The 27,254-nt window shown below is 39.5% G+C and overlaps 2 protein-coding genes and 1 long non-coding RNA gene across 5 annotated transcripts; 1 reads left to right on the top strand and 2 right to left on the bottom strand.

Moving 5' to 3' along the window:
- Positions 1-406: 406 nt before the first annotated feature.
- LOC111265965 (structural maintenance of chromosomes protein 2) lies at positions 407-8,980 on the bottom strand. Of its 2 annotated transcripts, none has more exons than XM_022843042.2 (12): positions 8,705-8,980; positions 7,347-7,542; positions 6,607-6,707; positions 6,235-6,419; positions 5,888-6,151; positions 5,386-5,650; positions 4,732-4,931; positions 3,862-4,581; positions 3,021-3,447; positions 2,207-2,682; positions 1,775-2,008; positions 407-1,462 (listed from the first exon to the last, which is right to left on the bottom strand). In XM_022843042.2, the coding sequence occupies exons 1-12, from the start codon at positions 8,850-8,852 to the stop codon at positions 1,145-1,147; spliced, it is 3,534 nt and encodes a 1,177-aa protein (XP_022698777.1). In that variant the 5' UTR covers positions 8,853-8,980; the 3' UTR covers positions 407-1,144. The 2 variants fall into 2 exon arrangements, with proteins under 2 accessions (XP_022698777.1, XP_086826867.1); XM_086970741.1 differs by lacking the exon at positions 8,705-8,980 and adding an exon at positions 8,116-8,530.
- A 135-nt stretch (positions 8,981-9,115) lies between these two features.
- LOC111265964 (uncharacterized) lies at positions 9,116-10,175 on the top strand. The gene is made up of 2 exons (XR_002683792.2): positions 9,116-9,385; positions 9,498-10,175. It is a non-coding gene; the product is annotated as an uncharacterized LOC111265964 (long non-coding RNA).
- A 126-nt stretch (positions 10,176-10,301) lies between these two features.
- rho-5 (rhomboid-5) lies at positions 10,302-27,174 on the bottom strand. Of its 2 annotated transcripts, XM_022843039.2 has the most exons (7): positions 25,803-27,174; positions 19,104-19,344; positions 18,639-18,788; positions 17,280-17,471; positions 16,168-16,479; positions 15,479-15,574; positions 10,302-14,325 (listed from the first exon to the last, which is right to left on the bottom strand). In XM_022843039.2, the coding sequence occupies exons 1-7, from the start codon at positions 25,964-25,966 to the stop codon at positions 13,288-13,290; spliced, it is 2,193 nt and encodes a 730-aa protein (XP_022698774.1). In that variant the 5' UTR covers positions 25,967-27,174; the 3' UTR covers positions 10,302-13,287. The 2 variants fall into 2 exon arrangements, with proteins under 2 accessions (XP_022698774.1, XP_022698776.1); XM_022843041.2 differs by lacking the exon at positions 15,479-15,574.
- Positions 27,175-27,254: the final 80 nt, after the last annotated feature.

Raw genomic sequence — 27,254 nt, 5'->3', positions numbered from 1 at the left:
TTTACGAATAGAGATTACACACCTCTGCCCTCTTTGAAAATACACACAGAGGTAACTTTCTGGGCAAAATTGAAACGTCTCGTAAGTTTAAATAGCACGTTCATTTGAACAATTTATATGCTGTTTTTGCTGAGCTCTCCAGTAAAGGTTAAAAACAAACATGTCAAATGTCTGCTCTCTAGAACTAGAATGGTTTGCTCCAGAATATATCTAGAAATATATTACGCGTGCCTACTTTATAGAGTTCCTTTATGCTGCAATAGTTAAATACAAGAGCGACCCATTTGGACGTGACATGAAACATTACGGCGCCTAAAAACTTGTCATAAAACTTATGAGCTCTTACAAGAAATTCAAATTGAAAATAATTTTTGGTAACCGAATAGATATTGAAAAGAAATTAATCTTAATATAAAATCGCGGCTTTGTTTAATAATATTAAAGTGTTTAACTGAAATGTAAAATCCGGCTTGTATGTGGCTTTATTACACGTGCTTTTTACAGTAAAATGAGCATTTTTTGTTTTTTTAAGATGTCTAAAACTTTGGTATATATATATATACATATGATTATACAACTGCTTAGCCATACAGTGTAGTGGGTGTCACCGATTCCGGACTCCTAAATGTTTGAGCCTAATAACTGCTGCTTAACCTAATTCTCCCAGTTTTTCATATTGGATTTATAAACACAACAGAATTTACACATACGCTCACACTACCACAAAATGTTCCTGTTGTATCAACAACTTTGCACATAGTAAAAGACATTGTTTCGCTAATCAAATATATCCAACTTGGTGGCGCACTTTTAGTTTCCATTCTGCTCATAAAAAATAGCCCCCCTTCAGTCATATCTCTCGAGTGTAACCTATAATTAATAATTTTCCCTCGAAATTTTGTTGCTATCAGTTCACAATGATATGGGGTTATACAGTTTTTTAGGTAAGACATAGTTGCATGTAGAACCTTTCGAATATGATTAACGTAATTGTATTCTATTTTGTAGAGAAGCAAGCCCGTCATTTCGCGCGAGTTTGTTTTTTGTTGTTCAACGAGTGAATTTTGTTTCACACATCGTCGTCGTCATGTGTTGTTCTCTTATCATGAGTTACCCGGCAAAACCTTTTCATACATCAGGAGCGTCAGTGCTGTTTAGCAGTGAACCTTTCAATAGTACTCTTACCATCGACGAATCTAGTCCTAAACAGAACGTTTGCGTTACTAAATAGGCCATCCTTTAGCGATACGATGACAAACTGAGACCCCTTGAAATGATTTTTGATCATTAACCCAATATTTTGAGTATGCGCAAGGTCAAGGGCGGCGTCCACCTCATCAAGGATGTAGATTGGCGCCGGTTTAAAAAGCAACATCGATAGAATAAGCGACAGAGCTACGAGAGATCGCTGACCGCCGCTTAACTCCGTGAGTGATTCCTTCCAGACCCCGCCAAATGACACCTTTAAAAAGTCCATCATGATTCAAGCAGAAAAAATCACCAGACGTCAAATGTCAACACACGCAAATAGTTACAACACCATAAATTCGATGTGAACCTATTGTAGGTTTATATATATGAAGGTTCACTTGATTCAAAGCAAGTATTTGAAAGTTAACATAAATTTTTTCAATATATCTCACAATAATATTCGTGGACCAGAACGTCATGTCACTGAATGTGATTAAAACATTTAGAAAAAAAATAAGAAATTATAGGGATGTATAATAGGATGCACAAAGTGCAAAAGTTCAGTACTAATTATAATGCATACCTTAACCTCTAGCCCATCGAGAAGACTGCGTCCATCCGGTGGTTGAAGTTTAGCACTAGCTCCCTTTAGAAGATTACTAAAAATATCACCAAAATCTTTGTTCACTTTCTTGTAGGCTGCCTTAATAGTTTCTTCTTTTCGTTTATCTAACTCCTGCATGGTTTGTAAGATACTATCTTTATCTTTCATAACTTGGGCGCGTTTCTTCATTAGATCTTTGTATTGCATCTCAATCTGAAATCCAGTCCATACAAACGGTAGTCCGTTTAAAAGCTACTTTCCAAAGAAAGCTAATCTTTCTTAAATTAGCATAGCAGCAGGTAGAATCCTAATTTAATTCAAATTATATGTTAGCATATATAGCCTTACAAAAAACGTTTATTTGATCAGGTGTAGTCTTGCGGGTAATCATAATCTCAACGCTGAATTTACCTGATCCGCCTGTGTGTGAGCACGTGTATTAACTGTCTTCGACAATTTCTCCTTTTGTCCAGAGAGTTCCTTAACCTTCTGGCTGATCTCACGTGGCTCATTTCGTGCAAAATCGAAATCGCCACTCGGTTTACCGAAGTGTTCGCGATCCCTACGTATCCACGGGTGATCGGTCAACATTGCCTTGACATCGGCCGCCGCGTCCAAGGCCTCCTTGCGTTTCTTTTTAACGTCGTGTTCAGTCTGTTGATTGCTGAGCTTCAATTCATCCGACTCCTTTTGTTTGCGCTCAATTTCTTTGTAGCGGCTACCAATCGCCGTTGTCTGCTGCTTGAGAAACTCTTTATGTTCATTGAGTCTTTTCGCAGCTTGTCCTTTCGTTTCGACCTTGGAAGCCTTAACATCCTCCGAAACTTTTAACTGTTCTGCTAGTTTATTTAGGGCCTCGTCACAGAGAGCTGATCTCTGCTGCGCTTCTGTAAATCGGCAAACGAGAAAAATAGAGACATGAACTTAAAAGATTACATTTGAACAAAAACACACGAGTCTATAATAGCATGCGATCGGGAAGTGAAAAATCCATTCACACACAATAATTAATATGAACATGATGAGAGTGAACATAATATAAAAACCTATTTTCATCGATTCTTTTTGCTACATAAAAATATTAAAGTATTACCATAAAAAACCGTCCTTGTTGAAAAATGCGCAACCATAAAAACTCCAGACTAGTCCTCAAATTTAACTAGAAATGAATGTGATCAAAGTAACACTCGAATTCAACTGTTCGCCGCAATAAGAATATGCATACCCTCAATCTCTTTAGTGAGAAGATCAATATCTCCTTGCAGTTCTCTCAGTTTCGCTTCTTCTGTTCCACATTTTTGAGCTGCTGCCTTTACAGCTTTAGCACAATTGTCAATTTTGGCTTTTGCCTCCTGAATAGCTTTCTCTTGCTGACCCTTGGCATCTTTCATGTGTTCCTTGAGTTCTTTAATTTTTGCGTCAACCTTGGTTTTGCGGGCACCCATTTCCTCAAAGGTCTTCCGATGTTTGCCAAGTTCAGCCTGCATTGATTCAACTTCTTCTTTCAGTTGAGCATGGAAGCTGTTCGCAAGTCGGGCTTTACATTGTCCCCATTCTGAGCGTCGCATCATCAGTACCTGATTAAGCTTGTTGTATCGTTCCGTGCGGGCCTCTCCTTTGCGTAACTCATCTATGACAGCGCAGTACCGCCGCTAATATGGCATAATATAAAAAAGTAGCATGAAATAGAAATATGTAATAAATATACTCAACACAATACAGTCCTATTACATGCCTGTACGAAACAGTATATAAAATTAAGAAATCAGTAAAATAAAATTGCATTTAGGACATCACGTGAGTGAAGTCACATTTGAAGTTACAAGTGATACCTCCACATGCCATTTGTGAAACAAACTAGAAATGATAGTATTTCTTCTAGAACAAGTTGCACTAGAACAGTGTTCATTCTCATTTCTTGACTATTCTTCATTATTGACTCATCTTGTACGAAGCGCATTAGAACTTTATGCTGAACAGAAAATCAACTATTTATGCAAACTATAACACGTAGAACGCTTAACCAAAACATGCATGGTCTACCGAAAGCAGACTCATTTAATCACCTCGATACTTTCCAGTTCAACGGCATTTCCACGACGTTCTTCGAGTTTCTCAAGAGCACTGGGACCCGGTGCCGACGATCCTCCACTTAACATTCCACTAGGATCACAAGTCGACCCGCAGATCGAGACAGTTTTGGTATTCACCGAATGATCGTAGGCTATTCGCTCAGCGATGTCGAGCGAAGAGGCAATCAAAGTTCGACCAAACACGTATTTCATCGTCTCTTCAAGCTTTCCGTCGAACGTAACGAGATCAAGTGCATTAAACACGTTGTCCTTCCCGGCAATTTTCTGAGCAGCCAGAAGTCGATCTTTGCCGACGTTTGAGCCTCGAATTTTGTTCAACGGAATTATTGTTACGCGTCGCTGGAGTCGACCATGCTTCAGAAGCTCCTTAGCGGTCTCGTCTGTATCGACAATTACTTGGAACAGTTTGCCGCCGGCTGCGGCCTCGATCGCGCGTGCCCATTTTTGATCTTTCAGTCGAAAAAGCTGGCAGACTGGTCCTATAACCTTAGATCGATCGAAGCTGGGGTAGGGATCATGGTAGCTAAACGTAAGGTGCGGATTGCGGGCATCAAAGTTATCCACCTCAGCCTTCAGTTGACGAACTTTGCGAGCTAGCTCATACTTCTGTACATCAAGCTCCTCCATATGTTGCGCATCGTAATTGAGCGCTTGAATCTGCTGTTGAAGGTAGGTGACGGCATCCTCATGACTCTACTCGTATTACAAATGTGATACAACAATAGTGAAAATTCGTGAGCAGTTTATAATTAACAAGCTACGTATGTTAGATATATTCTCTCTCTGAAATTCAAGAAAAATACTTATACATAAAGTGGCAATACACAGAAAGATCTCCTTTACCTTGATTTCGGCGTTGTCCTTTTTGAGAAGGTTTTCAGTTTCGCCAAACTGTTTTGTTTTCATTTTGAGGAAGGGTTCGATGTGCGCTATAGCACGCTTGGCCTGCTGTAATTTGTCAGTGAAATCGGCTAATTCTACCTCCGCTTGTCGCAATTGTTCTGTAAGAGTCGCTGCCACTCCTTCCTCGTTCACGGTCATACCTTCAAAATGTCATCGAAAACGAAAAAAGCCCATCACAGCGAGGTTTACACTATAGGCGCTACTTCTTTCTAAACAAGAATAAAAAGGTTTCCAAATACGAGATTGCTTCGCAAGCCCGAATGCACCTCTATTCAAAGTTGCATGGGAAATTATAATTAATGTGATCTACAACCTACCTGGGTGTTAAGCTTGATGCGTCTTGAGCGACCAAATTTCATGCTGAGAGAAAGCAGAGTTGTTCCTTAGAGTCGAATGAACGATACACACATTCTACGTAGTTTTTGTAGATAAAAACTGTTCTTTTGTGTACACTGTGCAATTAGGTACCGATAACAGAAATAAAATTTGTTTTGAAATTCTCTGTGACCGTCCATAAGAATTAGTACCTTGCCTTATCCAACAGTCAAGCAAACAATAGCACTCATTTGTCAGAGCCACGAAGTAATAACTTACCCATGGCAAGAGCCTCTAGGTTTTTTTTAGCAAGCTCCAAAGCTTTGTCTGCACGATTCTTGTCTTCAAGTAAATTCCCTGAGAAAGCGTTAATTTTTTCTATGTCATCCTGTTTTCGCTTAATTTGTGTCTCAGCTTCTTGAAAGTTTTTTTTGACCTCAGCACGCGATTTTTGCTCGCCCCGAATCTGATCTTTAATGTGCTTTAGGTCAGATTCACTCTTCGCCAAATCAAGCTCACTGTCCTTCAAACATTTTTCCAACCTCTGAAAAAGAATATAAAATCTGAAAACCATGGGATTGTATACTTTTAAAAATCTAACTACCTAGCTACGATTTCTGTTAATTATGTAGATTAGAAAATACATTTCTCTGTAACACAAGCATGAATAAACCACAATTACATCTGAGTTAATTGGAGTCAGCTATTAATGCGAGAAGTTTATTATTAGGGCTTAAGGTTCCGACGAATCTATTTCCACGCAGCAAACATGAGAGCTCACCGTGAGTTTGTCACCACACTGTGCATTTTTTTTCATCTCAAGCTCTTTGACTTCTTCTTGAAGTTGTCGAATGAAATTTTTTAGTTCCTCCATTCTAGTCACGTTATCTTCTAAGACCTTTTCTAAGGCCTCGAGCTCGGTCATTTTTTGTCGCTCAGCCTCTTCAGCACAGACAAATTGCCATGCCAAGTGAATCTTCTGCAACTGCTCCAGTTGTCGGCAGATTGTATTATAGCGGGCAAAAGCTTGACGTTGTTCCGTCAACTGAAAACAACAAAGGGATCAATTCTACTTTTTTTGTTTCGTTTTTCTTCATTTTATGATAGGTAACTTAATGCTCGGCTCACTTTTTTCATTTGTGGCTCCAAATCTTCCTGGAGAATCTGGTTAATTTGTGCCAATTTGCTATCCTTCTTCTCAATGGTTTTCTGTGTTTCACGCTTCTTGTCTTCGTACATTCGAGTACCCGTGGCTTCCTCTAACATAGCGAGTATCTCGGGCGGTTTCATATTCAATACTTTCGTCACACGGCCTATAATAAAGACAACAAGCAAATTAGTATCTGTATATATATATATATATATATATATATATATAATCTAGAAAAGTGAACATGTTATTAATTACTTTAGGAGACTTGAGAACCTTGACTTAAATCTTTTTTGACGCGTGTATACAATATGATGTCTTCGATCTACATGTTGGACAAGCCAACTTACCTTGCATGATAAGGAAATGTGGGTTGTTCACATTAAGAGACACTGATCCGAAGAGATCCTTGACTTTGTTCGTTGGAACAACAGTTCCATTTATTAGGTATCTGAAATTGATAACAAAATTTAACTCGTTCAAAATGATTTACGGAGACATCACAGTTCGTCTTTATAATATCTGAATCATAGTGCATAACTGATCAAAAATCGCTGGTCAGTCGAGAAATTAATCCTAGATTTGTTAGTGCGTTCGCTGTAAAGATTCTCAGATAACCTAACTGTGGAAAAATTCTTACATATTTACCAAGCCCTTTTCGGAGAAACTCTAATGTTTTACAATAAGAATGCTAGTATGAATTATTTGCGAAAATTCTACATATTGTACTCACTTTTCCCTGAAGAGTACGCTTTTACTTTTTGAAGAAATATAGTAACTGCGCCGAAATGTTAACTTGATAGTTTTTGTTGAATCTTTCTATATTTACTCAACTCGTTTTTTTTTATATTTCTTTCTATATTTACTCAACTCGTTTTTTTTTATATTTCTTTCTATATTTAGCTCAACTCGTGACGCTCTATTTCTAACATTGGTTCACAGTGTGCTACTAATGAGAAAATCCAAGTTCTATTATTGTGAGAGCGACTGAGCGTCTATCTACTGAATTTTTCAAATGCCGACCAATATTAGTTAATCGTGAGATTTCATTTTCTCGTATGCCCTCGCTATGATGAAGCATTTTTCTTACCTGTTTTTGCCTTGTTGCTTGTAAACCTGTCGGGTGATTGTGATTTCGCGGCACGCATCGTATCCTACAGGACTTTGAGACTTATCGCCATTATCAAACACTATCGACACGGTTGCCTTCTCGATTCCTGCCTGCCCGTTCTTGTAAATCAGTTCTTGGAGGCTGTTGGCACGAACGTGCGACAAGTTTGTGATGCCTATATAGATAAACGCACCACGATAAAAGTAATCAAATTAGATTAGATTGAGAATTATATGAAATTAGTCATTAAATTACGGATGTTAATCTTAATGGCATATTAAGTCTTAAATGCGAAAAAAGATCACGCATCTGAATCCGTCCGTTTCGATGAGCCTTGCATAACCGGTCAATATGTAAACCTGTGAAATAGATCCTCAGTATCCGACATTTGTTATAAAGAAGTGCATTCAGTAGCATAACTCAGATACTTTTTCCGAATAGTCGCATAATCTGATTTTTACTATCATATGTCATCAAATATCGTACATATGAAATGTCATAATGTGGCCAACTTACGATTTTAGAAACTAAATGTAAGATTATTTGTGTAGTTGATGTTGAATAAATAATATAGATATAAATATAAATAAAGAATGTGCAACACATTTTTTAGAAGTCAAAGAACCTAACCCGTTCGATTAAAATCGTCGTAATGAATAAGTTTTTCTCAAGTGCGATGTTACGATCAACATCACTAGAAACAGCAGTTCTGCAAAAACCAAATTTGATAATACTTGCTGTGACATACATTTTGACAAATTCTGGTGACCATTTGTTTTCATTCGTCGGAAAACCACGCAATTGCATTGCTTCTGTGCCTGTTAAATAATTCGGCTATTTTAAAACGCGCAGCTTATTTGGTGACAATTTTTATGTAGGAACAATTTAAAAGCACATGTAGTTAAGTTATATATTTGCCACAAAAACGCACTTCAAATAATATCCGCATTCACGAAACTCCATCTTGCTTTTCGGATAACCGATCATATCGAATCATTCTACTCTTATTTATGAAAATCTATGAAAAGCAATAGTAAATAACGTCCAAACACCATGTCATAAGAAAAAAGCTTAATTCATTCATAATAAATCAGCACACTACCCGTCATTGGATAATATCACCACTATTTTTTGTCAAACCCTATAACAGTTTTATATTACATAGTTTTGAGCGGGAAGAGTTTTCCACAAGTGCGCTATGTTTTCCTATTCACAATCATCAGCTGAGACCGGATGCTATGGCTAGATTACTGCCATTGATGATTTATACCAACTTCTTAATTATAGTCAATCAGGTTATTCATACTATTGAAAAGTCTGAACTTGTCTGTCCTTACCTAACACAAAACAGATTGAGTCGAGAATGTTGGATTTGCCCGAGCCGTTAAGGCCGGTGATTGCATTGAACGACGAGTCGAAACCCGTAATTTCCGTTTTCGTCGCGTACGACTTAAACCCATCCAAAATGATCTTTGTTATATGCATTGTCCCACAAGTTAGTCTAACGTGTATGTCACAAATTCGGAATCCAGTCAACTGGACATTTTATTTTTGCACGAATTTACTATTGCGGCAACGGCCGCCGTTCGATTCTCAAAACCGCCAAGAACACAGCAGCGCCTCCCCAGTTTGATGCATCGCCGTCCTCGGAGTGGCTGCTGCCCGCCAAAATATCGAAACCCAAGCAAAACATAGCAAGGCGCGTCATTCGAATAGCAGCCGGGATACTTAAAAAAGCACGACTGGACCAGTCGAGCGTGATCTCAATTCACTAAGTTAAAGATACATAGTGGTCTACGTTTGAATCCGGATGTAGCACACCTTGTTTCATTCTAATGAAAGCCAACAGTTTTAAATAATCCTTAACGACTTAATTACTTAAACTGGTAAAAAGTATAGGGCAATTGCATTTTTGTTGATTGGGATTTAAGTAAACTTAATAATGTTATAAGCGGTCGACTAATGTGATTAATGGACAAGCGAAATGAACGACTTGGCCCTGGCACAGTAATTTTAAGGTCAGCGCCATAACAATAGTTAAGAAACTACTCTGCGTAGCGAATACTGCTTTTTTAGGTAGAACTTTACAGAGTTATTTATTTTTATATGGATTAACCCACTTTCTGATAGGCGAATCCTGGCGTAGACATACTCCGTTTTCTGCCGACAGCCAGCTGTCTGACGAGATGTTTAATGACGGTGCCGAACGTGAAACTCGAAACATTTAGTACATTGTGGAACGTAAGCTTATTAATTAATAATATATGCATTAAAAATGTGATAGGATTATATGTTGACGTCACAATCTGTGATTATAGGAGTACGTTATATGAAACTTTATTCGAACATTTATGTAACATAAACCTATTAATATATTGCTGTTCACAGAATAGATGCCTGTATTGAATATAGGATATACGATGATTACTTTTGAATTAAAATAGAGTAGAATGAAATCTATAAAATTGTTGTGTCTATGCAAGCGCAAGCGTGATGTAAATTAGTAAAATGTCCAGAGATAGACTATTTCGAACGTATTACGACAGCTTTTAGTCTATCCTCTTTTTCGCTGTATCATTTAAACGTGTATTGGCTTACTTAAATAACAGTGCTTTGTAACACATACTCTAATACGTTAAAAAGAAGAGAAGGAGAAATGCCAGTTGATAATCAACTGGCTACAGCACAAATTTACTAAACATCGTACTCCTCGATGGTTCAGTAAGTCTAGTAGCAATCTGACAATCTTTCTTAGCAACATACACGAAATGTATAAATTGACCCTAATAAAAGACGAAGTATAAGTAGGTTGTAGTTTGCTTGCTTGTGTATTCATGTTTGCCCTACGCTCTAATATTTAGCATCGCAATCAAAGAGCTAGCTGTCTTCTCGACCAGTACCGAGGGTGCCCAATTATTTACAACACGGTCTACGAATGGTATACACATTTTCAACTTTATTCCTCCAATTTTCGTTTAAGCTCTCGCATTCAATATTTTATAAAGTCATGTACATGCAAATAAAGAACAATTCGTTATACACAAACCAAAGGGGACTCGTGTCGTTCGCGTGTTCGGTTATACAGGGTGCTTGGGATAAACTACAACAGCCGCTGCTTATGGTACCTAAAAAAGATCGCTCTTTTTTGAACAAAATCATAAACCTACAATGGCAAAGGCAGTAGGCTCGTCTTGAACTTGTCAACGAAGGTCAGCTAGCTTCTAATGTCTTCACACTGGACAACTTGCGACCAAGGTTATAAGCTTTATTAGTTACCTAAAATAAGCGATCGATACCGTTCGCCTCATTGTTGTATTCACGGGGCCTCTAAGGATATCTTCATAGGAAAAATTTCCATAAGGCAGATAAAAATACCCATGATAGAAATTGAACTAAACGAAAATTTACCAAGATGACTCAAAAAGCTATTTTTTATGATCTCGCAGCTATAATGCAAAGAATAGTGGCTAGTTTTGAATGGAGAACCTTTTTGTTAGAAAGCTGTGCAACGGGGAAAAACTATGTATTGGAAATAGAGACTAACACTTTTGATGGCTCAGCCGTTGTTAGTTTATCGTTATAGCGCGTATTATATTATAGTAAGTCGTACTGTACTGTAAATTGATATTGCCAGTAATCATTAATGGCTGTTTTTGAACCCTTTGCGCCCTTTTACATTCCTCTTTTTTTTGGCCTTTTCTGAGCTTTATATTTTTAAAATATTTGGCTTACTGTGAGCTCAGAAAGTAGGTTGGCTAATTTTTTGCACATGGCTTGTATGAGCGACGCCTTAAGAGCATAGCGGCACCGATATCACTGCACTTACTCTTACTATAACATTTAAAAGCTCTTCGATAATTGAACAGAGGCATCTTTGAACTTGTGACCGATTCAGGTCTTAAGTTAAACCTGTGACTGAAGCAAATGGCAGTTACGTCTATTAAATACGTCCATCGCAAATATCTATGTCAGCAGATGCAGAAAAATCACCTCAATATCTGTTTTCATTTAGATGCTGTTTTTAAAGAAGTAACATCGCTCCTGTCTGAATTTATCCCGAACACATTGTATAATTATATTTGTGCCTGGTGACTGTTTGCTGGAGCCTGCCTTGGCGGCAGTGCTTTGCAGCTTTTATTATTAAATCAAAAGTTGTTCTGATATATTTTACCGTCTTTCGGCGTCTGATTTTTTCCATTATTTTATTTACATCCATATTTATCCATATGTTCATAGGTGTGTTTCTTGCTAGTTTCGTCTGTCTTTTATCTAACACGTAGGAAACGAATGAAACTAGAACGTCCTCTATAATTTATGAATGGTAAATCTAAAATTTTTAACAATAATAGTACATTGCCGTTTTCAAAAATATAAGGAACACACTTCCTATATAATGCTTTCCTTAATGCCGAACTTCGGCTAAAACGAGTTCTTTTAATCTAACAAACATTTTTGCATAACAGTCGTTAGCTACTGAACAAAGAGAGTCTATGTAACACATAATCGATTCGATGATTGCAAGCCAGCTATGATTAAGAATCGCTTACCGAAAGTTAACCACTGACCACCGCAAACCGCTGTTACCCGCACAGTGTGTATCAACTTTTTGTTCTACAAAATCTTCAACCCTGGCCCGTTTGCTTCCACAGTCCATTGTTTTTTTTCTTCGTAGAGGAATGTGTCAATTCAAGCATCTTGACGTATGTACAAGTGTCTGCGCCAGATCTTTTCTCCCTTACCCTTGTCCGCCACCTATTTCATATGAGTAAATAATTCAAAAGGTGGAACGGGTCTCGACAACCCCGAATTCGTAGGTTTTTCGTTCTCTCACTCGTCGTTACGTCACTACTTCAAATATACTTCTTTTTGTTCTTGACTAGATAATCACGATATCTCTTACGTCTTCCGTGCGCTCATTTTTCAACTCATATACCATTAGGCTGCCATTGGATATAGGAAGTTAAACAGCCTGTTTCATAGTCGTACGTGTTCCCCTCAAGTAAATCTATTTTTTTAAATTCCACATGTTTAAGCCAATTACATGCGTCCATCAAAATGATTGATCGCTCCCATAAAAGTCTAGCGGATCGCGTGCTATTTCTGGCAGCACTGTTTCTTTTAAATAATAGTCCGGTTTCATCATGAATTAGCCATTTGCCTAGCGATTTGTCGTTCGTTCCAATAAACACGGGCGCATCACAGAGGGTTAAACCCAACGAAAACGTAACTCTGTGATACTAGCGTTATGTCGCTAATGGCTGCGACTTCAAAGACAGCCTGATCAGTACAAGTCCACGCTTTGCTGCACCGTTTCAAATACATACTAATATTAGCCAGCTACTCCGTGAGTAAAGCTTGCTTTACATCTTCATCTGCAACTGCTGCTTTCTACATAGTACGTAGACTTTGAAAACAATTAATGACGATTTGTCAATTGCTCTGACAGGTTCGCTATATTATTATGCTCTTATGCGGTGACATTACAATGATCTCACGTTGCTTATATTCGACGTATTTGAGTACTGTCAAGTGTCTTACACTTAATTATTGGGTGACATGTTGTCCAAGTAAGCCTTCACCCACTTACATTTTTGTGTTTTCTCTATTTGAGCGGTTACTGAGGAACGCACAAGTTTTGTCGTGAAGATTATATTCCTTCTAGCGATTCTTTTTCTCGGTCACTACTTACCCGGAGTTATAAAAACGACAAAGCTCGTCGTCAAATTCAACTTGTACTGTTAATCATTAATCAACCAATATCTAATCTCTTTTTTTTATTGAACTTACGAACTTCGTACTTACGAACCTATTTCTCAACCCTATCTATTACTATAATAGATATATCTTTACAACAGTGTTATTAATTGTTCTCGTTGGTATCATTATACCCGTTAATGCTCGTAATAGTGTTATTGCAGAGTTAGAAGTGGATCTTCATTCGAGGTTTATAGTTGACGGAATGAGTTTCGCACGCCTCCTGAAACAGTTGTGGCAAACACGTGAAGTAATGGCAGAAGCTGCACTGTAGATACGGGAAGTAATAAAACCAGATTGTAAGCGCCGAAAAGATGGTGATTAGTGTAACTAGGCCGAAGAACCAGCGGCGGCTGAGAAATCTGGCATCGCCATGATTTGCCCCATGAGGCATAGTGGCCAACACCACACCGATAATAAGTCCGAACACATGGCCAAAGTTGTCGGTCCACGGCGTGAAGCCACACACAAGGCCAACAAGAATAGGCGCAACCGCATGGCACACGGCTCGGCGTTTATCTGCAATTTCGTCCCACATCTCCCAAAGTTCGACGATGAATATGGCCATGATGCCGAAGAGCGCAGCTGATGGGCCAACATCAGCGCGATACGGTACGAAGCTAGCCGATGCCAAATTTCCACCAACCCCCGACAGCATGTAGATCGTGCCGATCCGATGTGGTCCGTAGATCTTCTCAACGTCACGCATCCACCGCATCTGAAGAAAGCACGTCAGCGCGAAATGAATGATGCCAGCGTGCAAGAATAACGATGTCACTAGTCGGTAAAACTGGTCGGGACGATCTGGCGACCTAATGAACGGAAACATTCCGCAGACATCCGACAAACAAGAGACCTGTGAGCAAAGAGCGGCCTCTTCGTGAAATGTGCCTCGCACGAAATCGCAGTACTCCCTTGTGGTGATTTCGCATTGGCCGTACGTGCCAAGACAGCAAGGTCGACCAACGACCTGGCAAGCCATATGAGCATCGCCAGTCGCCGATAGATCGCCAGCGCCGCTTCCGCTTCCTCGAACAGATGAGGGTACATGCTGTTTACGACATTTTGGCCATTTTGTGAAATCTTCAGGCCAGCGATAGGGTTCAATGGAAGCGGGCTCGTTGCAGTAGCGTGGGTCCTGGCCGCAGACTGACCCAACGAGGCTGCCGTGATGAATTTTTCTGTGCCACGTCGATAGATTTTCCTGCACCAGTGTATGATTCCAAGGTGGCACGAAAGCGTAGATTGCCATCATACGGGAATATAATTAGAGCAAGTCAAAAAAAAAAGGTAAAAAAAGAGAACACAAATTAAAAAAAAATAATGAAAATAGCCGTTAGTTGACCACAAAATCAGTTTCCTCTGACAGTACACAAGACACTAGCATAGGTTTAATTGTAGTACATTTGTGAGGTCCGCTAGGATTTCGCTTGAAGACGACTAAATATAGGAAGAAAAAAGATTGAAGTACACTCTGCTACAAATGCTGCTCTTGTACACAGGCGCACGCATCGACAGTCAAATTTAAATAACATGCTCTGAAACACTCCAGCTACAGATACTACAAATAACATGAATTGATATTAATGTCGTCGGCACGCATACTTCAATGATCGTTTGCTTGATTAGCATTCACTAGTGGTTACCATTCCTAAACGAAACCATGCGGGAACGTCGGGCTTAAAACGAATTAATTATCCAGGATTGGGTCATGTATCGAACGCAGATACCGACCTGTCGGATGGCAAATAAAATTCATAACGGCTGTTATTTTCAGGACTATCATGCTATTCGAACGTCTGCACAGCTTCATTGGCCATTGACAAATATCACAGTTACTTCGTCATTGTCCGAAGTGTTGGCCACTCCTTTTCCATTCTGGATGAGGAGAAAGTAAAACACGAGAATAAATCTTTTCACTGTTACAAGGATGCTATTAACGCGAACGAAAAAGTTCAGTAAATATCACATTGTTCGGATGCTTGTTGTATTCACTTTTATTATTTGTTATTTGCCTCGTCGCTGCGTTGTGATTCGCCGAAATATAAAAACAGTGCGTGAGTCCCGACTGGCGAACGGCTTAAGGCGTTTATGTCGTCATTTTAAATGCCAGCCATAGTCAAGCAGTTTATTGATTCCGTAGTTGTACTATAAATAGATAGCTCCATTACAGCTTCGCCGTGATTTTTCGCCTTCCGTTCCCACTTCAAATCTTCGAAGCAAGTTAGTGCGAAGTGCTGGTGAAGCAAAAAAAAACAAGCTAAGGGTATGATGGGATTGTTTGCAAACTAGATCTTCAACACTGGCTCAAGAAAGCTGCAGTCCTCTTGTCTCTGCATCACCTCATCGCCTCTCACCTTGTGCCTGTTGCTGACGTTTGGCGGAGGGATACTAGATAGGGCCGCAGCAGACGATGACGAAGTTGAAGGAGATACAGATCCCTCAAGCGAAGACTTGCACACAGAAGATAAATTGTATCAACCCACAAAGAGACCAAAATCGCAACCAGTGTCAAGATAATAAGGTCAGTTAGCCCATCAGACATCACCTGTCACCTAGTTCATATATGGATGCAATAATTAATCAGTAATGTACCTGTTGCTTTTCATTCTTCACTCAAAGATTAGAAATAACAGAACGAACCGTTTGTTGAATCGCCAGATCAGCTTTCACTGCCAATAGCCTATTGAGATTGGCTAGAGACTTCCCTTCAGCATTTCAACTGTTTGTTTAGTGCAGTGAGTTGCAGCAATAATTATTCGTGAGTCTATAATTTGTATATTGTCTATATATATATTCATTTCTAATTGCCCCTGCCGGCTTTAAGCAGGAATATCTACGAGAAAACTTCATCTTGTATGTAACATCATGCTACATACAAATAAAAGCGAAGTCCATAATATTAAGACTACTTCAGTACATGATATCTCAAGTTACGATGCCCGTGAAAACAACTGTACCAAGGATTGGGCGCTGGAAAAGTTGTTGATTATTCGTTACATAAAAAAATAGTCGAAACAAAGCTGCGCTTTTTATTGAGCCATACCGAACACTGGTCCTTTTGCGTCTGTACACATCCCGATCTATCATGGCGTACACAACAAGCCGTTTCCCGTTCCCGATTAACATCACGTACGATTTCGGCCCGAATTCCAGGATCGTCCCTTATGCACGGTGTGAATCGTGCACCAAGATGAATGAGGTCTGCCTCACGGTTCCCGAACCAAATATTCTGCGGCTCCTCAACGTCAACGTTTTCAAGGGTCAAAGATGTCACCATCACAAGATTGGCCCTGCGTTCCTTCGTAAAGCCCCACGGTCCGAAACCGTAAATGCTCAGAGAGAAGACCAGGATCAACTTAAACGGAGAGTTTGCAGTAGCCACAGTAAATAACAATGGTTAATAAGTGGTCTATGGAATAATTTTCTGTCTGAAATCCGAGGCAAAAAAACAGGGCTTTTTTTAATGTTGAGTGGTTTTCCAACTGTACATTATCTGTTGGGGAACGTAATTTGTACAGATTGTTGTGTCTGAAAGCAGCCTGGAAAGGAGCCTATGAACGGCAGATGCACGTTACATCAACGACGGTTAGTTGTCACTCAATTCTCTTGTCGTCGTTACCTAAGTAGATAGTCATCATAAATTAACATAGTGGTGAGAGCAGTAAATACAAAATGCTCGCTTGATCTATTCGTCAGATTGAAGCCGGCCTTTGATCAATGGCTCGACGATGTTCATAGTTCGAGTCGGCCAAGTCGACGTTCTACTAACAGACCTGAATTAGGTCTCTTTAAGGTCGATATTAAAAAAAGCAATGAAAAAGCCACTTTCAAATAAATAGAAGTCGAAGTAGCTAATTTCAGCCAATACCAACGCAGAACCAAGAACAAGATAAGGTCTAAACTTAGTGGGTGTTATTGCAGTTAGGAAATGCTAGTTTATATCTCGTAGATAGATATTATGCCCACAGCTTAGATATGAGGCCCCATGTCCGTAAACGAAATTTCCATAATAACCTTTAAAACAAAAATATAGGCAAACTGGCAAAAAGGACCACCCTCAACAACACATATCTAATAAAGGATAATGCCGTGGAAAATTATATACAGATTCCCATAGTACTGACGAATACTCAAAAAATTTTCGCGTATACTTACTAACTGTGCTACGGTGACATAGTAGGTGAAAATAGGCCGATACTCAATCGCGTCTACAGTTTGCATCTGAAGAAATTTTTTCAAGCCCTGCGTGACGCTCACTTGACGCTTCTGTTTTTTCAGGTCCTCAGGAGCTGTCCCTCTACACCAAAGCCAGTTTTTTCCTTTACTGTGCCCTGTAGCAGAATCAGGCTGAAAACAACAATATGACAATTAGACACACGTCAACCTGAAGGACACATGGGCCGTAAGTATCAAAGTGAATCCGAGAAAGTGAGGAACCAACACAAACACATGCCAGATAGTTTTCAGACAGTAGACGCAAAAAATAGTGTATTGTTTTGCCTTAGTGAAACATGGACAAATCTAGATTTTCCACAGTTGAAATAATTGTGGCATGACAGCATAACACGGATAAACTCAACTCAGCTTACTAAAAAAGGATTCAATGGGTCTTGCATCTCAAACTCAAATTCACGGAAAAAGCCTAGTGGGAAACAGAGCAAAGCGTTGAATGATGAATACATGCTAAAACATTTCGAATCTCTATTCAAAACGAACAATGTTAGATTACGTAAGTATTTAGATTCGTAAAAAAACAGTTCAAATATTATGCCAATCAATCCATTATCGCAGCATGATTAAACAATACTGAGCTAAAATCCGCCCTAGATTAGCTCGTCTTTACTTGAAAAGCATAGGTAGATACATAACGCTATTTCTGAATGAAGGAAACCTTAGACACAGAAAACAAATTAAGATAAAGCTGAACAAATGAATCTCACATATCGGTGCTGAAATCTAGATAGAAAATAACAACATTCGTGAATACAACTAAACCAACAATAATAATGACTCGCGTTAACAGATTGTGTCAAGTTGAACAATCAATCACAGAACTGCCGATAGCTCGACTAACTGACAGTGTTTGTCTTTAACAAAATATATTCTAATTTATTATAATAGCGTATCATCTATCTGTACACAAATAAGGCACATTGACTTCACATGCGCATTGAAAGAGTTCAAACGACGACAAACTACAGGCTCTCATGGCAACGACAGGGCCCACATTATTGGAGTAATGACTGCGTCGACTAAGCTGTAACGTGAACGTCTAAAATAGTTGCTGGCGAGTTTCGCTTCAGGCGGCGAATTGTCAACTCAGTTGCAATAGCTAGTGCGAGTTATTACTAGCACACTGTCTTCTTGGCAAATGACGTGCGACGGTTAAGAATTAGCCCCCTGAATGCATATGTGGACGCAAACGCACGAAGGCATGCACCGGAAATGCAGGTTATTCTAGCTTCTCATTCGTGGCTAGTTATCAACTGGTAGTCTAATTTCGTCGCAATTCACCTCGTCGTCTGCGGTGGGTACGTCGATAAGGTTATCTAATAGCGCTCGCCCCTCGAGTTCCGGTCGGAGCATGGCTTGCATTCGTATCCTCCTACTTTCGGGGAACAAGGCCATCCGATGTTCCGCCAACGGCGCCGTGTACATGGCAATCTGTGAAAGGATTGAAACCGAACAATGAAACAATATATCCTATATTGTCCTATATTAGATAGACGAACCAGCTACATGCTGTAGGGCTACGTCTTATCGCTAGTCAAAAGTTGAAGGGACCAGATCAAATGAGAAGTTGTTTATTTCAAAATATCCGCTTTTTACCTGCGTAAATGCTAACTTGCTAAAGTCTCTCGATTGCAAAGATGCATCAGTTAATTGAATTGGCTCGATTCGATAATCGAGACAGATGTTATAGCAGGCTTTAACAGGACCGAACACTTCGCAGCGTACCTAATATATGATGCTACTAACCTCAGACTGCTTTTCCGTTGGTGTTTCACGGCCCATGATACTGCGCGTTTTCTTCTGGAGCTTCTGACAGCCTTCGACAACGAGTTGGAGCACCGATGGCTTTGTTAGCTTTGGTGTTGTATCGGGTGTACATGTTTTGAGATTGTAGCGTTTGGACAGTACTGAACGTCGCCTCTCTTTTAATTTACTCCGCGACTGTTCCGTCAGTAGAAGAAAGTCCTGCGCTTCTTCCTTGACTTGGCTGTAATGAAACGCGGAATAAACTGATTCGCAGATATATTCAGGGTAACAAGACTGTACTGGATTATCTCTTGGTGCAATACACTGCGTTCGGCAACTTCGGCAACGAAGGCAACAAACTATACAAGCAATTCCACTGCCTCCGGATGAAATAGTTTACAGACTATTTTAACGTTATTCAGTCACAGCACAAACGAAAGGTTCGGAGCAAACCTAACCAAGAAACCTAACCGAAATAAAGCCTTGCCTGGATGCGTGATTAGGTAAACGGTGTTTATGAGTTCTGCTAGCCCCTTACGTCTTTTCTTATACACCCTATTACTAGCAGTACTGTAGAACTGTTTGATGCCACGCATACAGTGTTATCTATGTAAATCTATTCGTATAAACTAGAATAAATTTGCCTGTATTAAATGGACTGTGTAAAACCTGTAACAAATTACGTGTTTTCTCGTTAATTACTGTGACGGCTAACTACCACACCCGGGATCCTCTTTGTCGTCCTGCGCACAGCAATTTGTAACCTTGTTACGGAATAAAAGCTTCTTAACTTAGAACTGATCGGGTTCGCGTTCCAGGTTTTTGCTAGGGGATGTACATTACACGAGACATTCATTGAGCGAACATTTCATACAAATTTCCCGCTAGAGTTTCTTGTCGAAGACTGAAGGTAAAACAAGTTGTGGCCTATAGCTTTGATTTTATTATTATCCTCAAGCAGATTAGTTTGCATTTGTTTAGCTGAGGCAGATCGCCTGTACCTGACAAATTTTTCGCTTAGAGCTGGTGAAGCCAATAATAACATAACATACGAATGGACTGACCGTAAACTAGAAATGACCGTGTAAAGCTAGCTCTTATTACAACACACTCATTTACTGGCTTTATAATCTATTTACTGATTTAATTATTCAGCAACTTCAGATGTGGTCAAGATCTGAAAATCTGAAATTCACGAGTTGAGGTATCCTCGTTTGATCCTTAACTAATGCCCTTGTTTAGCCATGGGCTGTATTTCGCGTTTCATACTAGAAAGAAATACCGCACCGGCACGTTGGCAGATTATACTGTCAATGATCTAAAGCCCTCTAGCTGGTACGATGACGAATAGTTCCTGGGGACTGAACGGAACAAACAAAGACATCACTGTGGTAATATTTTACCATGGATTGGGTGACAGGTGTCGACCCAAGCGAGCATTATGGTTGGTATAACGCTGGTTACCACATAGCCCCGAGCTCAACTGCAAAACTTTCACGCTACGAGTTGCTGCTTTTATTACAATCTTATTGTATATTATATCACTTTTTTTCTTCTCAAATATGCATCTTATAAAGGTTTACGTAAAGGATGGTCACTATGGTTGCAAATAGGACTAATAAGACTAATGATATCATTGTTTAACTCCTCGCTCTAACGATGCGATGAGTTCTGCATAGCCATTAGGAGTGATGCAGGTGCCTATATAAAAGGAGCACGCCTTGTCGTGGTATTGGCTAAGAAGGCCAATGACTCACCGAGCAGAGCGCCAGGTCTTCCGATGACTGGCACTCAATGAGTTACGGTTTATTTTTGAGCAGTCGGCTACGCTAATTCTTACCAATGCTAACAAAAACAGTGATTGAATCCAAGTGGTCTATATACTCAGTAACTGTCGGATATAAGTAATCTCGAAGACAATGCAACCTCTTTAAGTTGACGCTTGACCTGGAGCGCCGATTCTAGTGTGTTTTTGAACATTCTTATGGAAGCTGTGAAGCGCGCATAGAAGACCTCGTAGGCACAAAATCTTCATGTGTGTCGTTTTAGCTCTAGCTCAATCTTTCTTTTCTATGGAAGTATTTTTTTATTATAAGAAAGATTTCCGTAAAACGTTTTTCACGAATAGCGAGACTTTCGCCCACAACTATCGTAAAACTCGTGCTTGACAGCAGCCTCTGTACTGTCTCACGCGTCACCGGAACTTTACGCAGTTACACCTGCGTGTACGAAACTACTCGATCCAAAACTTAAATTTATCTAGTAGTATTTATTGCAAGGTTAAAGGAACGGAGTTTACTATTGCGTAGCAGTTTTACTGGACGCACATGCAAGTTATAGCATAACTTATATACCCTCAGATACCAATTGCTCGCAACCAATCATAAATTTCTTTCTAATATTTTCATTCGCTACTCATTGATATGCGATTCGTTCATCGTGACGTTTCGTTCTGAGGTGTGTACGCTTTCCTCGCCTTTTCTTTTATTATGAACAAAGGAGATTACACACTGTCATAATTCTATTCGAAGCTGTTACAATCAGTTTTGTGTAATGTGTTCTGAGTAATATTTCAACTCTAGTAAAAACGTTAACTGCTATACAATCAACTTGAAAATCTAATGTCTATAAAATAAAATGTATTGCTTACGCAGCATAACACTGAACTCTTATGACAAATGCGTGTTGACAAATGCGTGTTCGATTTGAATATTATAGAGTGTCGGCAAATTTCATATAAGCCTACGTCTTTGCTGTCCATTTTGCCATACTAAAAGTTATCAGTCAAAGTCGATATCACAGAAGTAAACAAAGTCAACAACCAATACACAACGTTCGTCCATTAACCATGCAGCTTAGTGGAAAGAACTCAATGTGAGTCATGATCATAGCTGGGATAATACTACGACAATAACGACATAAAGTCACTTCGGTTAAATAAATTAGTTATTCTCTAATACTTCTCATGGCCTTACTGTTGTTTTTATAGCAGCTTAGACAACACTGCATTGTTTGAGAAGTAGTAAAAATCGATTATATCTAGAAGGTCTGCTACATCCGTATAAAATATTTGGAATAGATTGGGGTACATTCTTGTGTTGTGTTTGTCGTTTGGTATACGTTCTTTTACTGTTCCTCTCTGTTAGAAAGAGACAGATCCTAGAGCAGAACCATAAGCTCACCGAAGGGGCCTTGTGTTTAATATGTGAACAAAAACTAGCTATGATCGTATGTCTTCACACCGATTTTAGACTTATATTACGGACCTACTTGCTTAAGCAACATCCAGGGTTTATACTGCTGCAAGCCACCCTGTCTGCCTGCGGCTTTCGAAGAATCAGAAGACGAAACAAAAGGTCTACAGTAAGGCTTAGATTGACAGTTCGGAAATGTACTGACAGAACGCTGAAAATCATCTCTCATAATCCCAAAACTTTGATGCAGATATTACAGGTTGCTTCGAGAAGATATTCGTCAATTTAGCTGCGCAGATAATTCCTGGCACCTGAGTTTTCTGACCGTTTTGTACTCTTGGGTTTTTTGACTTTTGACCTATTGTCAGTCCAAGATTACAACCTCTTGAATTTTTTGTCGGATGGGTTTAAGCAAGACTAACCGGTCTACACTCTCCAACATTGCTTACGTCAGGGTTACTTTTGAATCTTTTTTTGCTCACGATTTATTTGGATTTTAACTTTAATAAAATAAATATTCGCAAATTTGAAAAAGGTATCTGAACATGACCTCTGGGCGTTTTAGGGTGGTAAAGTCGCACCCTTTAAGCAAGTAACAGTGTCACTGGACATTGTGTAAATACATCCTTAAATGTCTCCTTCAGCAAATGCAAGTTAATGCACTTGAATTTCCATTTAAGGGCAACATAAGCAATAGACAAGCGCCACTAATTTCCCGATCGCCCCGTAATATAATATACGTATAATAATACACATACATCACGATGCTTTAATCCTTCAAAAATTCAACCGACATTATTCGTAGTCAATCATTTAATAGGCTATTGCTCACACTTAAAAGTGAGCGGCATATCAGCGTCATCCTATTTCCATTCCAAAAATGGTTGGTTGCGTTCCTATAAATATTAGTGACATTGGCTGGCGTTATATTGGCTTTTTTATCTGCGGCTGATGACTATCACATAGGTACGCTGCACTATTAACTTACGTGAGCGTTTGTTACGCACAGATTTATGGAAGACGGGCACATGCAACTTCTTTCTTGGTGCCATCGAAGTGGCAATATTTATCTTTGGGCTGGGCTATAGAACGAGCACAACTAGGAAGTCAGTGCACCCCACTATAGACAATGGTCCATTAAATGGGTAAAAGCTAAATGGAGTTGTGAGAATCCGCACGGCTGGTATGGATTAGTAGTGACATTTGGTTCATTGAAAAGATGCGATTACGTTAATGGAGACTAGAAACGAAAATACTGCTATTGTGATTCAATTGTAACGAGAATACGAAATAGGAAATTCACAGCACTGAATAGGGCGCTGGCGATGTTAGAAGTAAGATATTGGATTCACTATGACCTAATGGTGTGGAAAATAAATAATCTAGTTGAGCTAGTTACAAATTGATTGTTTCTTATATTTTAATTATTGCAAATCCAAATTCTCTTTAAATACATAGATGCATTTTGGTGTTATTTCGGCTTGCGTGTCCTATGTAGGAACGCGTCTTAAGCTCATTGTCTAAATTGATCTAAATATAACCTAAATTTAATTGACCACATGCTAAGATGGTGGGCTTCTAAATGATAAAACTCAAGTGAGAAAATAATTTGAACCAAATCTCACTATAGTGATCGAATAGGCCCGCGTGCCTACGCCTTATATTTTTCGTGTTTTACGTCCGGTACTCAAGCCGTTGGGCATTACTTGAGACGGCTGGCTCCCCTAAGCACGAAGCGAAGTGTCTATGGCCCGATGCGAGTCTACAGCAGTAAGTGTTCGTAAGTTTAGCAGACAAATACGTAGCCCACTGCGCTATCGCGGAACCTTCTGCGTGGCTACACCTGTGCTCTTTTAAGTGAATAGTCATATGCCACTTCATCAATACTTGGTGCATATACGAAACCCGGTGGACAAATTGACAGACAGATGGTCTATGCTGAAATTTTGTAAAAAACATTACAAATATAGGAAGTACCTACCGCTAAGTTATGTCTGCTATTACCAAATTAAGGCCGTTCAAATTTGACCTTTCTGTTCACCACAGAAAGACCTATTCCAGAATCAGATTTACAGATGCAGAGATGAGAGAAAATGTCAATATTATAATTTTCTCTATTCACAGGTTGCATAGACTGTATCGTTGGTAGGAATTGATTGAAGGCATATCCAACAGAATCGATTGCATTCACTTATGTTTTTTAATCAATTTTCTTTTCTTTATAAGTTTAACCATATTAAACAAGCCAACCTGAAGCAGTACTTCAGTTGTTTGACTGTTGTGCCCGGCACTGCCCTACTTACGGACTGTCTCAGACGGCCCTTTCAGTGCAAAACCAAAAATATATAGAGTTAGCTTTGAAGACGGATTACCTCTTGTGTGCTTTAGTTTAGCAAGCAAATACACAGTATCATTACGAGGGCAAAGTAGAAGATTCATGGGAAGCCCATCTTCAGGTCAACTTTTAATTAATATTAACAGTTTCACTTCGAATATACCAGTCCGCTAGAGCTGTGCCGCCATTACATTGTCTTCACTAATTTGTATTGAAAATGTCACTTGAAATACTTTCGACTTAAAAAGGTTTCGTAATCAATACGGGACTCGGTAGTTTACATCGTAACTTGGTCTCTTTGTTCCTTCTTTGTAGATAAGTAGATTTTGAACGAGCAAAAATGGTTTTGGTAATGTTTATCTAATTACATATTAATATATAGAGATGGTGTATGCGATAAATGTGTAGATTTTTCTGCCAAAATGAAAAAGAAATTCAAACTCGAACATAACAAACATATTCACTTCCATTAGACAGTAGAAGCAACACAATTTCTAACCAATCCACTCTTCGGTTAAACCACAACGCCGCGTTATTTGTCTAACACGCATACATCCCGTAAGTATAAAACTATACTTTTCACCACGAAATTTTCCGACATAACAGAGATGCTTATGATTATTATTGTTATCATCACCGTCGTTTCTACGCTGAACTCGATACATTGAAAATCGAAATACTGTTAACGTAAGCCGTTCACTTACTGCTATGGTACCAACTAGCTACTGCTTTCGGTGCACCTTAAATGAGTCATCTAACAAAGAGAACTACCTTTCTGTGCAATATCAATGCCGACTTTACGATATTTTCCAAAAGTTGTTGATTGAATTATTTTTAATCTGCCATTTCATTACCGACTTGGAAATGGACTTGGACACATATCAATAATACATATATGTAGTGTATAACTTAACTCCATGTGAAAATGTTTTGGTAATATGCTTAGGCCCATCAAGATCTTCAGGGTTTGCTCGGTTCAGTAGCCATCCAATGAATATATGGGTTAGTTAATCGTTAATGGGTTAGTTAATAGTTTTAAATTAATTTATCTTGCTATTTACGATTCAATGCCGATCGAACGTTCCTTTTAAAGATCTATCAAGCGGTGTGTGTTTTGTCTCCAGTCTAGAAAATATCCCGTCATATTTAGTTAACTTGTGTTATACATACCTGACCGTCCTGCGAAGCGATCTGCTTAGTTGAAGTCCTTCCCTGGACGGAGGATCTGATCCCCCGCCTGCACGGCTGCCGCCGCCTCCTGCTCCAACAGATGCGCCATTTCCAGACCCCGTTTGAACTGGGGTGACGGCCTCGTCAGCTCGATCTTTTACCATGATTCTTCAGATAATATCACTCACTGGATAAACACCCGCACACCTTGCCGCTAACAGTTATCCCTAATGCTTGTATCCACTATCGTGATTTGTATCTACTTGAGTCCGCGATTCTTATGTAAAGTATTCCCCCCCCTCCCCTACGGTATTTGCGCGGCACTGTTACGTCTACCCTTACTTTTCAGTCGCTCTCGGATTTCGACGAAAGGCAAATCGTATACAATTTGCTCCCAAATCTTAAAAGGTTACGGTCTAAGTCAGCTGCGGTGTGGAGACAGTCACTTCACAGGTCACTAGAGTATACCGATAATCCTTGTCTTACTTTTCTGGTCTGTGTTGAGGGTTACACTCAATAAACCGTAAACAGATATATTTCCTTTTTTCTTTTCAATATATAATTGCCGATACGCATCCACTCATTCTGTTTCAGTCTGTGTGGCCGACAAAAAAATTTGTGGCCGAGCACAAAACAGCTGGTGAAAGACGTAAAATTATGTGTCAAAAGTTAAGTGGACAGGCAGCAGTTTACCTGGGTGAACCAGCTGAACGAGTAACTGACAAAAAAGTTACTCAGTCAACAAAGTTTAATCGCGTACTGAAATGGTCAGCCCCTACTACTCCTATTATCACCACAACTACGATAATTCTAAATTACCAGTGAGAATCACGTCAATAGAAAAAAGACAATGACTCAACCAAATGGTGCTTTCTATATGTGGGCGACAATTGCAAGCGAATCTGTGTCTCCCTAGCTTTGACCAACTACACAATCAGAGCGACTGTTTTTGGGGGTAGATACCTCATCCAGAAACAACCACACGATATAGCACGAGTACTAAATCGCGATACTGCCCCCGCACGAGCTTCGTTTTGAGTGTTGATTACTCCGAATCACAACAGCTCGTTCATGCAATCGGAGCGCAGCCATTTACTACGCTGCTGTCCTTTCACAGTGGCGCTCCGAGTCTGCAGGACTCCACTGCTCCTCGGTTCGAACGCTTCAACATCGCCCACCACTCACGGTAGGCAATACAATCGTCAGTAATAACAATACACCCTTCTCGTTGAGAGCCAAGCTGCCGTGAGCAGAACTCACTTGTTTCGCTCTTTTAACCCAATAATAGACGGGGTCTATTTGCTACTGCATATTGCGTACGCATAGAGGAATAGTTCATTCAGTAATACATTGTTAAACACTAGATCGCGGTGGCTACTCGGTGAATGAGCAGGCGCGAAGCCAAGCAGACGCCACGAGCAACTGGCGCCTATTACTCGTTATTATTGTATA

Source organism: Varroa jacobsoni, unplaced genomic scaffold (assembly GCF_002532875.2).
Source record: "Varroa jacobsoni isolate VJ856 unplaced genomic scaffold, vjacob_1.0 scaffold_1034, whole genome shotgun sequence".
Taxonomy (NCBI): Eukaryota; Metazoa; Arthropoda; class Arachnida; order Mesostigmata; family Varroidae; genus Varroa; species Varroa jacobsoni.
This window is presented reverse-complemented; position numbering and strand designations above follow the sequence as displayed.

Coding starts and splice junctions, on each gene's coding strand:
- LOC111265965 (XM_022843042.2), bottom strand. CDS start 8,852: ATGCATATAACAAAGATCATTTTGGATGGGTTTAAGTCGTACGCGACG. Junction 4,582..4,731: donor AGGACAACGCCGAAATCAAG/GTAAAGGAGATC, acceptor TAATACGAGTAG/AGTCATGAGGATGCCGTCAC. Junction 3,448..3,861: donor TTGAACTGGAAAGTATCGAG/GTGATTAAATGA, acceptor ATGCCATATTAG/CGGCGGTACTGCGCTGTCAT.
- rho-5 (XM_022843039.2), bottom strand. CDS start 25,966: ATGGTAAAAGATCGAGCTGACGAGGCCGTCACCCCAGTTCAAACGGGG. Junction 18,789..19,103: donor CAACGGAAAAGCAGTCTGAG/GTTAGTAGCATC, acceptor ATCCTTTCACAG/ATTGCCATGTACACGGCGCC. Junction 14,326..15,478: donor ACGTCAGCAACAGGCACAAG/GTGAGAGGCGAT, acceptor ACACTGGTGCAG/GAAAATCTATCGACGTGGCA.